Here is a 17,099-nt window from a genome sequence, read left to right as displayed (position 1 = left end):
TCTACAGTTACAAGAATCTAACTCAAGCATGAATGGTTGACTTTGAAAGACACTGTGAGGATGTCTACTTCCATGGATAATTATTTAGCTCCATGAGAAATTAATTGTGGAATTAAGGGATTCATAGCAGCCTCGACCACAGCCATGCAGACACTTATGCCAACATGCGTCTGGCACATTTAATATAACAATAAACATCTTAGCTTTGGCCTTCCAGCATGTTCCAAACTGCTCTCCAGTAAAGTTCACTGAATGTGACAGATCCATAAGAGGGATGATGGCATTGGACACTGAAGTCAAAGCACACACACTGGTTACCCATTGCCCAACACCCTTACTGCCACCATCACAGAGTCCAATACCGTGTGTTATCATCTAATGACCTAGTGCATCCCCTGAACAAACACAACGTCAGTGAGTGAGATGGGTGGGTGGATTGGGTAATTGGGATAATGTCTGATGATGAAACAGGATGTGAAGTTCTCCACTCCTCAACCAGAGGTCAGCCCCTTGGCCATGAGTGGGACCCTGATCGCTGAAAGACAAGGCGAGAGCTGCCCCTTCCTGTGCTGCTCTCTTCTCATCAAGGAGTCAGGGTAGTTTCAAGAGGAGAGATGGCTCGCTCAGTGCAGTGGGGTCAGCTGTGGGTGAATCACCAGGGTTTGGTTTGTAGACATCTGTGTGCCCCTCACACTGCCCACCATGAACAATGCTCTGCTTCTGCCCGAGGCAGGAGGGTGACTCCTTGCCAGTGATTGGTTGCAGTTTGGACTGGCAGTCAAAGGCTGAAAATTGATACAAGCTAGGAGCTGCAACCAGCCAATTTGTAATTCAGGATTTGCCAAACTTGGAGTATTGCATGTGATTTTGGGGTCTCTTTCTATGAGGAAGGATGTTCTGGCTTTGGAGGTAGGACAGCGTCGGTTTGCCAGTCTGCTTCCTGGGATGGCAGGACTGACGTATGAAGAGAGACTGGCCTGGTTTGGACTATACTCACTGGGAGAACAAATTACTGCAGATGCTGGAATCTGTACTGAAAACAACAAGTGCTGGAGATCACAGAGCTCTGGTGAAGTCATCAAGATTCAAAATGTTAGCTTGCTCTCTCTCTGTGGATGCTGTCAAACCCCCGCTGTAGTCTCCAGCATTTGTTATTTTCAGTATTATATTCACTCAAGTTGAGAAGAATGAGGAGGGAGGGATCTCATAGAAACTTATAAAACTCTAGCAGGAGTAGACAGTGTAAACATAGGAAAGATGCTTCCGATGACCAGGGAATTCAGAACCAGGGGTCACAGTCTAAGGATGTGGGGCAGGACTGACATGAGGGGAAATACTTTCACCAAGAGAGTGGTGAGCCTGTGAATTCACTGCCACAGAAAGCAGTCATGGCTAAAATCATTGAGTGTTTTCAAGAAGGAGTTAGATCTAATTCTTAGAGGTAAAGGAATCAAAGGGTATGGGGAGAAAATGGAAGAAGGGTTGGACGATCAGCCATGATTATATTGAAAGGCAGAGCAGGCTTGAAGTGTGAATGAAGCTTGAAGTGTCTACTGCTGCTCCTATTTTCCATGTTTCCCCAAACAAATCCATGCTGTCTTCCCTAAAGTAGCCTGCATTGACCCAAGCGACTGTTAATTTTATCCCAAATTATCAATAAACTAACTGGCCTGTAGTTGTTGGTCTCCCACCTTAATTTTTGGTCATGGGAGCAAGTGAGTCTTCTGCCTCTCCTTTTACTCTTATGAGATATGAATGGGCTGCCCTAGAATTCCACTCCTGTGCTCTAATAAGATCTCATTAGAATTTTCAACAGCTAAGTGTTGACATGTGTTCCATTGAGATCTATGAAAAGCTCCTAGAAATGAGAGACATAGGTAAGTGATCCAGGAAGGCATTAACTACAAATAGCCATTTCACAATATCACAATATCAATTAATCATTGAACAAAATTAAAGCAAAATACTGTGGATGCTGAAAATCTGAAAGAGAAGAAAATGCTGGAGAAACTCACCTGGTCTGGCTGCATCTGTGGAGAGAGAAAACAGCTAACATTTTGAGTCTGTATGACACTTCTTCAGAACTGAAAGAGGTTGGAAAATGTTTTGGTTTTATATTTTTGACAGAGGCGAACGAGATGTGATACAATCCAGCAATACCTGTCACTTTGTGGGGTGTGTGGAATATTCCTTGTACCAGTCCTAGTTAGGCTCTACCCACAACTCTTTCTCTTAAATATCAATGTTGTCTTCAATACTGCCTGCTGCTCTCATCTGGAACTGGAATAATTAATCAGCTTCACTTCTGATTTCCACCCTTCCCTGACCTTTATCTCATCCATCCCTGACACTTCCCTTCCTTGACTTCACTGTTTCCATTTCTGTGGATAGGCTATCCATTAATATCCCCTACAAACCTACGGACTCCTCTGTTTAACTCAACTACACTTCCTCACTCCCTGCATCCTGCAAGAATCCCATTTCATTCTCCCAGTTTCTGTCTTTGCTGCATCTGTTTCAATGATACCACTTTCTACTGGGTGCCTCCAATATGACCTTTTCCCTCAGTTGAAGACCCATCCCCCCACCACACTGTGAGTGGCCAGACCCTCAGCCACGTCCAATCCATCTTATGCACTTCTGCTTTCGGCATTCTCCTTCTTCTCAGAACAATAGCAGAGTTCTCCTTGTGCTCACTTTCCACCCCACCAGTCTCTGCATTCAAAGGATCATTCTCAACAATGTCTGCTATTTCCAGCAGGATACCTCCACCAAACACATCTTTCCCTCTCTTCCACTGTCAGCATTACACAGGGATCATTCATTCTGAACACTCCTCACTTCCCATTGGCATTATGCCACATGATTACAGAAGATGTAACACTTGCCCCATTCACCACTTCTCTCCTCACTGCCCAAGGTTCCAAATGATGAAGCAGCATTTCACTTATATTCTTCCACTCTAGTCTACCATATTTAAAGCTGACAGTGCGATTCACATTGTGGTCTGTGGTCTGAGTGCCCGCTTTGTGAAATACCTCCACTCTGTGCTTAGGAATGACTCCACATGCCATTTGCTTGCCAGTTCAATAAACAATCTTGCCCACATGATAATATTCTGGACCAGCTGAAATGTTCCAACAAATCACAACATAAGCTTGGATAACAACCTCATGTTCTGTGCTGATATTTTGTAGCCTCTATGACCAATAGTTTAATGATGTTTGTACTCTAATTTACGTACATTCTCTCTTCATCCCCTCAGAACACCCCCAACCCTGCAGCTTTGTTTTATCTGTGGCTTTTTTCTATTTTCCTCTCAACAGCATTCTCTCCCTTTCACACCTTAATTTATACCCATTTTACATCTCTTTTTCTCTTTCATCACCATCAATAACTCCTTTGTCCTTTGTACCTTGCCTCCACATTATCTGTCTCCTGCACCGCCTCTCTGCCTCTTACAAAAGTACATTAAACAATTTCCAATCCCCTTTCATTCCGAAGAAGAATCACACTGGACTTGAAGTGTTCACTCTCTGTTTTAAATATACTCAATGACGTGGCCTCCACAGCCTTATGTTGTAATGAATTCCACAGATTCACCACTTTCTGGCGAAAGAAGTTTCTCCTCATCTCCATAAAGAGTCTTCCCTTAACTATTAAACTGTGCCCTCGGGTCTTCGTCTCTCCTGCCAATAGAAACATCTTCCCACGTCCACTCTGTTCAGACTGTTCAGTATGCTGCAACTTTCAATCAGATCTCCCCTCATCCTTCTAAGTGTCATGGAGTATACTCCCAGAGTCTTTAAACATTCCTCATGTTAAGTTAATCATTCCTGGGATCATTCTCGTGAACCTCCTCTGGACCCGCTCCAGGGCCAATACATCCATCCTAGATCAGCATTTTCTATGCTTTCAGGAGGACAACAATCAACCATATTGAAATGAGGTTTGCGAGATAAAATGGTACAAGCCTCAAGGCAAAAACATGAAAGACTTGCTGCCTGCCCTGCGTGCTTGAATTATCCTCAAGTTAAAACTGATGAAACTGTGAGCAATCTACTAAGCAGAATGAGTGACATAACAAATTAAATCTTCATTTGCCCAAGTGATGGCTAATTTTGTCTGAAATTATTGTTTCTGGAAGCTTACCCACCCCAAGTTAATCTTTCCAGATTTAATTACAATTATATTTCCAGCAATGTTTTTCATTATATATGAATGACTGTTCAGTAAATGAGTTTGAAATTTAGAAAGAGTGCTTTATCTGCCCACAGGTAAGTACCACATGTCTTAAACATTGTACATCTGCATGTATTCAACACACACATTTCACATATCCCACTGACTATATATATATATATTCTCGTAAGTCGTTTGCCTGTCTGTTGAGTATGTAAGTACATTTCTGTTTTTGATCTTGTTTCATTAACTGTGCTGCACAATCATTCGTTTGTGAAATTCAGTAACATGGTAGCTAAGTTTAAAGACATAATTCTAAATAAATAATATAAACAAAATGATAGGCTTTTAAAATTTTAATTGTACTTTTCAAGGTAGCCCTGTTGAATGAAAAACTGTATAGTCTTTTCTTGTCCACTAAACTCAATCTCATTGACATTTACAAGCAAATCAACAAAGCAACTGAACTCATGAAAAATGCACCACAAAGGGAAAAAAATGTTTTAGGAATCTATATCAGGTATGTAAACATAAAATAGACAGGGGTAAATCAAGTCAAAAAGAAACAAGCTAATGGAAACTGATATTGTGCCAAATTCTCATTATCCTCCAGTGTTAGGCGAATAGACTTTCTACAGATAACAGAAGATGCCAAACTGCTCCAATGTAACTCTCTTAAGTATTGTGAAGGACTGCATGATCAGAACAGATGATCCAATGAGAAAAGAAATCAGGTCTGTGATTAAGCACACAGAGCTGCAAATAATTAATCATTGGAAAATGAGGAGTGAGTGTATGGATACTGTATGAGTACAGTATTAGTCTGCTTGCTTAGAGAAGGTTGTAAATGTGTTGTAAGCAGTTCAGAGAAGGTTTATTAGATGAAGACCTGAATGGGCAGATTGTCTTATAAGGAAATGATGGACATGCTAAGCTTGTATCCAGTGAAGTATAGAAGGTGATGAAAAATAAGTCATGAGGAAAATTGACAGGATGCATGTGGAACGGATATTTCCTCTTAAGAGACAATCTAAAATCAAGGGTCACTGTTTAAAAGTAAGGGGAAGACCTATTTAGGATAGGCATAGGGAGTAATTTTTTTCTCACTAATGGTCATGAGTCTTTGAATCCTCTTCTAGAGAGGTGGGGGAAACAGAGTCCTTGAATATTTTTATGATAGAGGTAGAAAGATTCTTGATAAGCAAGAGATTGAAAGATTATCAGGGTAAGCAGTTAAGTGGAGTATTCTGAACAGCCACAATTTTTATGAATAATGGAGCAAGCTTAAGAAGCTGAGGGGCCTACGCTAGTTCATATTTTAATGCCCATTTAAGGTTCCCCAGTTTGTTACAGTTCCAAAGGTATATCCAAAATCGTTAAGCTCTCAAGTGAGAAAGGATGAACTGGCTTCATTGCTTTATTCATGTATCCACTCAATTGGTCGCAAGAAGGATGATTCAAATTGATCCTTTCCGTGGAGTAAATATTTTCCCAGACCCAAATGAATTGATGCTTTTAAAGGGAGCTAATTTAATCAGGCTTTCCTGAATGAAAAAGAGTATATTTAATAATAACTAAATGTGAGTGCACACACACACACACAAAATACAGTTGTATTGGTAGTTGAACAATCAGTTTATCAATTCTTAGTTTTGCGGATTGATTGAGATTCTGTAGATTCGGATTCTATTCACAATTGAATTCTGGCATTCAGGATGAGACAGAAAGTCCTTTTGTGACCTGTTACTCTTTTACTGGCACTCAGAGTGATACAGTTGTTATTTGCAATACAAGGTGACTAGGGGATACTGCGACTGTCACAGCACACTAACACTCAAACCCAGGCTGGTATACAAGAGAACACGGTGGGCGGCACGGTGGCACAGAGACCCGGGTTCAATTCCCGCCTCAGGCGACTGACTGTGTGGAGTTTGCACGTTCTCCCTGTGTCTGCGTGGGTTTCCTCCGGGTGCTCCGGTTTCCTCCCACAGTCCAAAGATGTGCAGGGTCAGGTGAATTGGCCATACTAAATTGCCCGTAGTGTTAGGTTAGGGGTAAATGTAGGGGTATGGGTGGGTTTTGCTTCGGCGGGTCGGTGTGAACTTGTTGGGCCGAAGGGCCTGTTTCCACTCTGTAATCTAATCTAATCTAATCTAAAAAAAAACATTCAGAGAGAGAGCATTTTATCGTGTTTCTCACCTCTTCTGGGTTGCACTGAGGATGGGCAAAAGAGAGAGCAACTACTGCATTTGTAAGAAATAGAGCACATCAGATAGGGTCATATCAGATTGTAAGTTGTATATTTCTACTGGCTACTGATTAATGGAGTAGCATCAGCCCATAGTGAAGCATTTTTCTTTGTATTCTCACAGCACAGCTCTCTGTGTCACTTTCTTTTGTCCATTAATACTATAAAAACAGCAGGTCTATGCTCTCACTTCCAATTACATGTGGATAAATTGGAATATTTCTCCATTAACCAGCTAAATGTCAAATCTAAACTACATATCACATTTCACATTCAAACCATCAGTGTGGACCTATGCACATTAGCTCAGTATGGCCACTTTTATGATGTGATTTTGCAGCAACAGCTGCTGTTATCACATTACTAGCAGTACCAGTGTACACAGAACCTGACTATTATTTTATTCTCTTTGCCATGATTGAAAACTAACTATATGCTAGACATTTATTTTGTGGCATTAACATTGATGCAAATTTCTTAAGATAATTACTAATATCAGGTTTTTCAACAGATACAGAGACAGACAGATAATAAAGAGTGTAGAAGCAAGTCCATTCACATTTTCATAAAAACTTAACTGGCAAAAAGGTGGAATCTATTTAAAATACACTCGTACTTGCTAGTTCTTATTTTATTATTTTCCTTTTCCTACTACTGTGTGGGTGTTCTTGTGGTGCAATAGGTAGCATCCTTGCGTCTGAACCAGAGCTGTGGATTCAAATCCCACTCTGGGGTGCAATGGCCAAGCAAAGTGCATGCATTATATGGCCATAATATCAAACAGCACAGAAGAGGTTCTTCAGCCCATTGAGTCTGCACTGACCTATCTATACTAGTCCCACTTTTTAGCATTTGTCCTTAGCCTTGAATGTTATGACACTTTAAGTGCTCACCCAAGTACTTTTTGAATGTAGTGAGGTTTTCTGCCTCCACTATCCTCCCAGACACTGCATTCTGGATTCCCATCACTCTCTCTAGGTGAAACCGTTTTCCTCAAATCCCCTATAAATCTCCTGCCCTTCACCTTAAAATTATACCCTCTTGATTTTGACTCTTCAACTAAGGAGAGCAGCGGCTTCCTATTCTCCTTGTCTATGCCCTTATAATCTTAAACACCTCAATTAAGTCCCCTTTGAACCTTCTCCACTCTGATGAAAACAACTCAAACTTACATAAGCTCTCTTCATAGCTAAACTGATCAATCCCTGGCAACATCCGAGTGAATCTCCTAACCAAAGTGTTGTACAGCTACAGCTCCAACGTAACCTCACTACTCTTATAACCCATTCAGTGACTGAAGTCACACAACACCAAGTTATGGTCCAACAGGTTTATTTCAAATCACAAGCTTTCAGAATGCTGCTCCTTTACCCGATGAAGGAGCAGCACTCTGAAAGTTTGTGATTTCAAATAAACCTGTTGGACTATAACGTGGTGACTTCTGACATTGTCCACCCAGTCCAACACCAGCACCTCCACATCATATGTGAGACCGATAAAGGCAAGCATCCCATATGCTTTCTTAACGTCCCTATTAACCTGTCCTGCAATCTTCAGGTATCTATGGGCAAGCATCCCAAGATCCTTATGTTCCTATGAGTTTCCTAGTGTCATGCCATTCATTGAGTACTCCCTTGTCTTTTTACTTCTTCCAATGTGCACCACCTTACACTTTTCATGGTTAAATTCCATCTTCCACTGATCTACCCATTTGACCAATCCATCTATATCTTCCTGTAATGTAAGACCTTCTTGCTCACTATTAGCCACTTAGTCAATCTACATGTCATCCCACAATCTGACTGATCACCCACCCCATGTTTTCATCTATATCACTGAAATATATCACAAGCAATAAGGGAACCAGCACTGATCCCTGTAATACACCACTGGAAACCAGCCTCCAGTTCCACAAACAGCCATCAAACAACACCACAGGTTGAGTAATTACTTACAAATCCTTCCAACACACATCAATGACAGGCACCAAGAAAGGGAGACTCCAGGTCAGCCATGTAATAGAAATAAAGTGGAGTTTCTACCACCATTATCTGTAGTGCCAGGTTACAACATGCATGCCAAAATATATGTTGCAACAGCAAGTTAGTCTCCTTGGGGGACTAATTGGTTGTGTAGTCAGTGTGGATCAATCATTTTTCTAGTTGGGATTCAGGACATGCCTCCCTTCTCTACCCAACATGGAGATTGTGATGCTCTGATGGACATGACTTTAGGCGAGAACTGAAGACGATTCATTTTGGTTCACCAAACAGAAGACACAATCTCAATATATCATTGGTTATTTGATATTCAACTTGGAGATTTTTTTAACAGGATCATGTCATATTAAGATAATAAACACTCAATTTAGTACATTATTTAGTGTAAATGCTATCTTTGTTTACATATTTTATCAGTTGCTCAAAACATATATAATTATAGATCATTTAGCAAACACAACACATCAATTTCCTCTTCTCAACCCTCTCTCACTCATACAGGCAGCACAACACATGCCAGTGACAGAAATGGATGTTTTTTGTAGATTTCTGCTGCCAGGCTGATGGTTAGACACACAATGGTGAAGTATTTCAAACATACCTGCCATGGAGCAGGCCTGGATAAAGCCACAGTTGGGGTTATAAGTATTTGCGTTACACATCATCAGCAAGCAAAAACTGTAGCAAACTCTGGGCATTCAACAAACAGCTGAGAATTCACTCAAAACATGTTACACAGCTGTTACCACTTTACAACAAAACTTTGTAACTTAGAGGAAATCGTGTGGTGCAGTGATAGAGTCCCTCACTTTGATCCAGGAGGGCCAACTTCCTCTACCCATAGGTGTGTAATAACACATCCAGACAGGTTGATTAAAAACATCTACTGGCAGGATGGCTCAGTGGTTAACACTGTTGCCTCACAGTGGCAGGGATCTGAGTTCAGTTCCAACCTCGAGTGACTGTCTGTGTGGAGTTTATGCATTCTCCCCCTGTCTGTGTGGGTTTCCTTCAGGTATTCCAGTTTCTCCTACAATCCAAAGACATGCAGGTTAGGTGAATTGGCCATGCTAAATTGCCCATAGTGTTCAGGGATGTATAGATTGGGTGCATTAGTCAGGGGTAAATGTCAGGGAATGGGTCTGAGTGGGTTACTCTTCAGAGGGTCAGTGTGGACTTGTTGGGCCAAATAGCCTATTTCCATACTGTAGGGATTCTTCTATGTTAGTGATTAGACAACTACAGAGACTGACACAGAAGTTTCATAAATCTGATGTTTTGATTCCTTTTGGTGCAATCACTGCTGTAAGTATCTGAATTGCCTGGAAAAGACTGTTTAGTTTGCACTCTTCAGCAGTAAACCCAGTGGTAATCAGGTAAAATAGGAGGAATGCTTCATTTTCTAATTGCTTTCCACCAAAATGTCCAATCACTGTCCTCCCATTTCAAGAGAATTAAATTTTCAAGAATCAGTTTTCATCTGGTAAATTTACACTTGTAAATGGGAAAGGAGCAAAATGAAAATTGAGGAAAGAATTTGCTCAATTATGACATTTGGACAAACTTCACCTTGATCAGCACTCCTGCCAAGGCTAGGTACTGCCCAGTTATAGTATTAAGTAGATGTTTACTTAAATAATTAACCGCCCATACAAACATATGAACTAGGAGCAGGAATACTTCATTCAGCCCCTCCAGCCTGCTCCACCATTAAATAAGATCATAGCTGTTCAGATTGAGAGTTCACCTTTTCCTGGTAATCTTTCAAGCCCATGCTTAACCTACCTTAAAAACCTGTCAACAAAGACTCCATGCTGTGAAACTTGAAAGGGTTCAGAAAAGATTTATGAAGATGTTGCCAAGGTTGGAGGATTTGTGCTATAGGAGAGGCTGAGTAGGCTGGGGCTGTTTTCCCTGGAGCGTTGGAGGCTGAGGGATGACTTTATAGAGGTTTATAAAATCATTAGGGGCATGGAGAAAGTCTTTTTCCTGGGGTGGCGGAGTCCAGAATTAGAGGGCATAGGTTTAGGGTGAGAGGGGAAAGTTATAAAAGGGAACTAAGGGGCAACATTTTCACGCAGAGGGCTATGCGTGCATGGAATGAGCTGCCAGAGGAAGTAGTGGAAACTGGTACAATTGCAGCATTTAAAAGGCATCTGGATGGGTATATGAACAGGAAGGGTTTAGAGGGATATGGGCAAAGTACTAGCAAATGGGGCTAGATTGGTTTGGGATATCTGGTCGGCACGGGCAAGTTGAACCGAAGGGTCTGTTTCCATGCTGTACATCTCTATGATTCCACTTCAACCAGCTTTTCAAGAGGAGAGTTGCATAGACTCAGGATTCTCTGAGAGAAAAAGTCACCTATCTCTATTTTAAATAGCAAATCTGATTTTTAAATGGTATCCCTAGATCTAGATTTCCAAAAAGCGGAAAGCTTCTCCACATTTACTGTGTAAGACCCCTCAGGATCTTATGTGTTTAAACCAAGTCATCTTTTGCTCATGTAAACTGCAGTGTGGATACAAGACTGGCTGTTCCAACTGTTATGTACATTTCAATTAGCGTTGTCATTACTACTTACTCAACCTATCCGCAAACAATGGGTACTACAGATTGGAAGACAGTTATTACACTACTAATTAAAATCATCGGCAGCTGTTGTCAGGGAAAACTGGTAACAGTGGTATTTATTTATTTTACTTCTTTTTCTTGAGAGTTTTGAGTGGCTTTTTTTTCATAAATTCACCATTCTTGCAGCTATGAATATACATTAAATTTCCCTGCCATTTATATCTTGCTGTGTTTAACCACCAAAGATTTCTGCTGCAGACCATGTTAAATTTCATATCCTCCCAAAGGTCAACCTACCTATCAACAGCATGATAAGCAATGAAAATTAGTCTGTTGCATACAATGACCTCAATTCTGAAATTCTAGTTGGTCTCTCACTGAAGTTATTGTACAGGTGGAATGGACACTCAACCTGGCACCTAACTGAGCAGCTTTCCAAAACCAAAGTGAACCACAATCGCTTAGGCTAGTTTATGAGGCACTCCAATTGCTGACAACAGCCAGGAACAGCGTGCTCTGAAAAGCTTTAACTTTCAGCTGGAACAAGGGCAGGTGCAATAATTGTGGACTATCAAAGACTTTTATTTTTCTATAGCTGTAAAATTACAAATACAATCTGTTTTTATGTGATAGGCTTGTGCCTGTTATTCTAATTGTAAAAGTTCTAAAATTTTCTAATCTATTTTCATGGATAGGTGGGCGGCACGGTGGCACAGTGGTTAGCACTGCTGCCTCACAGCGCCAGAGACCCGGGTTCAATTCCCACCTCAGGCGACTGACTGTGTGGAGTTTGCACATTCTCCCCGTGCTCCGGTTTCCTCCCACAGTCCAAAGATGTGCAGGTCAGGTGAATTGGCCATGCTAAATTGTCCGTAATTTTAGGTAAGGGGTAAATGTAGGGGTATGGGTGGTTTGCACTTCGGCGGGTCGGTGTGGACTTGTTGGGCCGAAGGGCCTGTTTCCACACTGTAAAATATTCTAATCTAATACTGCATTTTTCTATTTGGTCACTGTGTCTCACTGTAATGTCTTTTTCAAAATACCAGGCTTGCTGGAGCCAATTAGATTAGTTGGCTAGATGGCTTGTATTTGGCTCAGAATAAAACCAACAACATGGGTTCAATTCCCATTTTGTCTGAGGTAGATTTGGGACCTGACTTATTGCCCTGCAAGTGCGACTAAAAGACAATGGCAAACTGCCATGACAAAACCTATCAACAAAACAGATTGGGATTACAGAATCAGCAGACAATTAGCAAAGGACCTGCCTTCAGGCAGAGCACAGATGAATGAACAGCTTAATATTCATTGTACTGTCCCTCATGATTCAGACATCATTGCATTCAATCCAGTGATATTGCGTGCTATCAAAAAGGAGTTGAAGCAGTGTGCCACACATGACATCATCTATTAATTAGCTTGTCCCTGTTGGAAAATATAACAAAGGAGATTCATGAACTATAACAGTATTACATTTATACAGTCACTGCTTTGGTTTTATTCCACAAACTCATGAGAAATACAGTGATTTTCTGTCTCCAACCCTTTAGCTGTTTTCCCACTGGTCCTCATTGTAAACCAAAGCTCTTAATCAACATGAGGGAGCTTAAGCCACAAAGTTTACTTTCCACATGAGCAATAATTGTTGCACAGAAGCACCTGTGTGCCTCAATACGTTGCTATGGATTCTCCGGTCAAGACCAATCAGGAAACCTGTGTAGGATGGGACTTTAAATCATAATGAAACTGCAGTTTTATGGTAGCAAACTGGTGGTTCCTAATAAACATATTGTATCAAATAATCAAGCAACAACTTATGGGTTATGCTTTATAAGCATAATCCATTAAGGGAGATGAGGATGAGAAATTGGCAAAGAGTATTGCCTATTACATGACTAAAGTCCCTTAGCTGCAGAGAGATTGCAAAACTCTTGAGTCTTTAAACTGGTCTGTTCTAATGGATTTCAGGGATTTTCCCTTCAATAGGTCCCTGCGGCACAATGTGATTTCCTCCTCTTCAATGAGATATACTAGTAGTCGCTCTGAGCCTACGATGTTTCTGTGGTCCAGGCAACAACACAGAGAGCAACAAGAAAGGTAAGAGCCAATTATTGTCTTTCCTCTTTTCTGTCATGTAAATCAGTGTGTGACACAGTAGCATTTTAAGGGACCAGTATCTCAACAAATTTCAAAACTTTCAAATATCTATCCCTTTTACAAGTTTAATGGCATCAAAATTCACTTCCAGCAGATTCTGCAAAGAACATCTTTCCATCTGAAAGCTTCTGTCAGGTTAATCAGATTAAGAGGTTTACAGTTTACAAGTACAATTTAAAGTTGCAGAGTAGATATATTTAGAAATTCTCGGCTGGATTTTGATCTTCAGGATCTGAGGTGGAGGCATACTGGCTCTCCAACATAGTCCCAACTCCTCACCATTTTTTTCAGCAGACATTTCAACAGCTTAGTGCTTAAGTTTGGATCTGAGGCAATCAATGGCCAATTAAAGGACTGGAAGTGTTACAATGCCTGGTTGGAACCCCAAAATACTATGGGTATTTTTAGCCCTTAATCCTATGTTTTTAAAAGAGGACTGCTACAGAAACAAAATGACTGCTGGTGTAAAACGATATGACTCTTGAATGCTGGAATTCAAACACGGTCAGAACTATAGAATCTCAACCAATCTGCAAATCTAAGGATCATGAAACTAATTGTCCAGCCAAATGTGAAGATGTGGCTGAGCTGCTTAGATTTAAGATGAAAGCATGACAAGTAGTTCATACAGTAAGTACAGGTCAGTGGCACTGAAGTTTGCAGAGGTGATTGGCAAACTGGTGGGACAGAACAAAGGCAATATCTTCTAAACAGGTTATAACAACTACAAGTTTGCTCTCTGAATCTAGAAGGGTATCAAGGTAAATGGTAGCAGAACTGGATGCAGTAATGGAGGGTCATCATGTTTTAAATTCATTCAAAGGATGTGTGTACCACTGGCTAGGCCAGCATTCATTGCCCATTGTGCAGAGGATAGTAAATAGATAGGTAGACCGGGTAAGGTTTGGCACATTTCCTTGCCTTTAAGGACATTATTGAACTAGATGACAACAATTGACAATTATTAGACTCTTAATTCCAGACATTTTATTGAATTCAAATTCTACCATTTGAAGTGGTGGCACTTGAACCCAGATCCCGAGAACATTATCTGGGTCTCTGAATTAATAGCCGAGTGACAATAACACTATCCCTAATATTATAAGCATGTCCTGCCAGTAATTCTCAACATGACCATGGCACTGAAATACATTGCCTCTGGTTCGTTCCTTTGGGCAGAAGCTGACCACACTGCATGTCTCAGTCGGATGACCACCACAGCCAAAGTAATGGATACCATGTGGATGGGGCACCAGGTCACATTGAGTTAATCACCAATGGCACTACATAGGCACAGCAATCACTAGGATTTACCTTCATCACAGTACTTTCTCAAGTGGAAAGAACTGTCAAGCAGGCCCAGGACATCAGGGCCCAATATCCGGGGCATTCAGCACTAGGGGGTCTACTGTCCTCAAGTTCTTAGGATTTAGGTCATAGTGGAGCAGTTGTTCTTGGCTTGGGGGAAGGGCTGGGGCCAGAAACAGTACAGAGTCCATTATTTCTATCCTTGTACTTGCTGTCAATTGAATCCATGTGGCCATCAGGCCCACAGGCAAAGTAGCCAGGGCATTCAGTGATAGAAAGGAATTCCACTCTATCGATGTTTAGCCAGAAGTGTCTCCTCCAGATCCATGCATGGCATTCAGCAGCTGCCATGATTCTGTCCTCTCGAGAAAATTGCAGGAGTTGTATCTTTTCATGCCCCTTGATAGACTATATGGATGAATATGAGGGACAAAGGGAATTGAAAGGGATCTGTGACAGGTGATTTAAACACACGTTGCACAAAGATTATAAAAGAGGAATTCTTTATTCCATTGTTCCTTCAGGAAGGGCTCAGAGGAACACCAGTGCACTCCCCTACCAACACCACCTTCTGTTGGAGGCTCACAACACTCCACTCTTCACACCCACACACAATCCTATGATCAAGGCACAGAAGCATTGCAACTATTGATATCTCCGCTTAAAGACTATAATTGAGTAAGTTATTGAATTGCTCAAGATGCAGTTCACTACTTTGACCAATAAGGGAACACCAAAATGTCAATTCTGCCGCTCCTCTGATGCTGCCTGAACTGCTGTGCTTTTCCAGTGCCACATTTTTCGATTGCTCTCAGCATCTGCAGTCTTCACTTTCTCTCAACTGGGGAACAACCTCCCGTATGTTGTCTCAAATGTGACTACAATCATCATTACTTGGAGGTGCCGGTGTTGGACTGAGGTGGACAAAGTTAAATATCACACAACACCAAGTTATAGTCCAACAGGTTTATTTGGAAGCGCTAGCTTTCGGAGTGCCGCTCCTTCAATCACCTGATGAAGGAGCAGCACTGCAAAAGCTAGTGCTTCCAAATAAACCTGTTGGACTATAATCTGGTGCCGTGTGATTTTTAACTTTGTCCAATCATTATGTTATGTAGAGATCCAGTTCAAGCTTCAAGACACCTATCAGAATGGAAAGATGTCCAAACACATTTCTTCTTGAAAGTTCTTCATTCTGTGAGAATTGTAGTTCATAACCTCATATTTTCATGAAAAATAATGTGAATCCACCACACAGATGAGTCATGAAGGTTTCACTGCTCCCCATAATGGAAGAACAGTCTCAAACGGTCACACTATGAGAACTAACACATACACATGCACCTGTTCCCTATCTCATAATTAATCTTTAATTTATCAGTCATGCTCATCATGGCTGCTATTATGATTCTGTTATTTGAAATAAATTGATTTGTTTAAACATATAAAAAGTATAAAATGGTCTCCTAATGAGCAAATTATAAGATTACCATGCAAAGGCTGTATGAGTAGGGAGTTACCTGTATGACTGAAGACAAGTCATGAGTGCAGTTGAGATGGTGATGCCTATGGCAGTCATCCTAGGTGTTGGGATAGGTGCCTCATCAGGTTTCCCACTTGCAACAATGTACAGGGAGCTACTACCACAGGGTCTTTAAGCATTAATTCATTCATCACTGATTGAATGCTACTTTATTGCATTGACCAGTGTTTGGCAAACAGGGCACTGCAACATTGACCTTGATGCTTCATTTGACTCTCTTAGATGTTGACCTTTCTTTCCATGGATAAACATTTGTTCAAATTCTGAGACATGGTGGTGCAAATTGTGACGAAACTGTTCCTTTAACAATGTTATGTTGTCCTTCTTTTGTTCAGAGAAGTCATAAAAGAGAGATGCTGAAAAGTCTAAATTGAAGTGTTTTAAGGCCAGTTTGATTATAGCTAATAGATACTGCTTCATGCAGCAGGCTTTAAAGTTCTTGAAAAAAAAACACTTGTACAAGGAAAGGGCCAGTTCTCCCAGCTCAGCTTGTCTTTGATTTGATTTGATTTTTAGCAGTAAAGTGGAAAGAAGATGCTGGACCCAAAGAAGCAGATCCAGGCTGGTCCTCTCTCCCTGACTTCTCTCCTGTAATATCCTGTGTTTGATTTTTAACTTTTGTGCAAGGAGTGTTTAAGGGGATCATTGCAAATATTTGGAACAGCATCATTATGTGGGAATAGTCTGTTGGGTTTTCAGATAGGTTGTTATTCTATATTCTGTGACCTTTCTTTTGGGTTTCAATTGGTAATCTTGTAAATAAATTCTGTTTTGTTTAAAACCAAGTGATGTGGCCAGCTGCATCCCTCCTGGAGTATTCTTGTTACACCTGCTTAAAACAATTCGCAAAGTTAGGGTCTGGGTTACTTTCTTGAAATGTTTTGAGGGGGGGGTCTGGCCTGTACAAAAACAACATCTCATGAAAAGCTTTGAAGAAAAGTAATATTGACTTGAAGAGTTAACTTTATTTCTGTCTTCACAAATGCTGTCAGACTTTTTGAGTTTCCTTGGCACTTTTCTGTTCTTATCACACATATTTGAATGTTCTGGAGGACTATGCCCCTCAGGTTACATATACTTACGACTG

General features: G+C 40.9%; 1 protein-coding gene across 2 annotated transcripts in view; it reads left to right on the top strand.

The window, feature by feature from the left end:
• The window catches only part of s100p (S100 calcium binding protein P), a 63,082-nt gene that overhangs the window by 13,288 nt on the left and 32,695 nt on the right, over positions 1-17,099 (top strand). For both annotated transcript variants that reach the window (XM_043702931.2, XM_087993571.1), the window contains exon 2: positions 12,991-13,101. In XM_043702931.2, coding sequence (XP_043558866.2) covers positions 12,991-13,101 — 111 coding nt within the window. The remainder of the gene's footprint in view (positions 1-12,990; positions 13,102-17,099) is intronic.

The sequence above is a fragment of the Chiloscyllium plagiosum genome, unplaced genomic scaffold, assembly GCF_037043375.1.
Source record: "Chiloscyllium plagiosum isolate Xiang-an unplaced genomic scaffold, Cpla_swu_hap1 HiC_scaffold_13, whole genome shotgun sequence".
Lineage (NCBI taxonomy): Eukaryota > Metazoa > Chordata > Chondrichthyes > Orectolobiformes > Hemiscylliidae > Chiloscyllium > Chiloscyllium plagiosum.
This window is presented reverse-complemented; position numbering and strand designations above follow the sequence as displayed.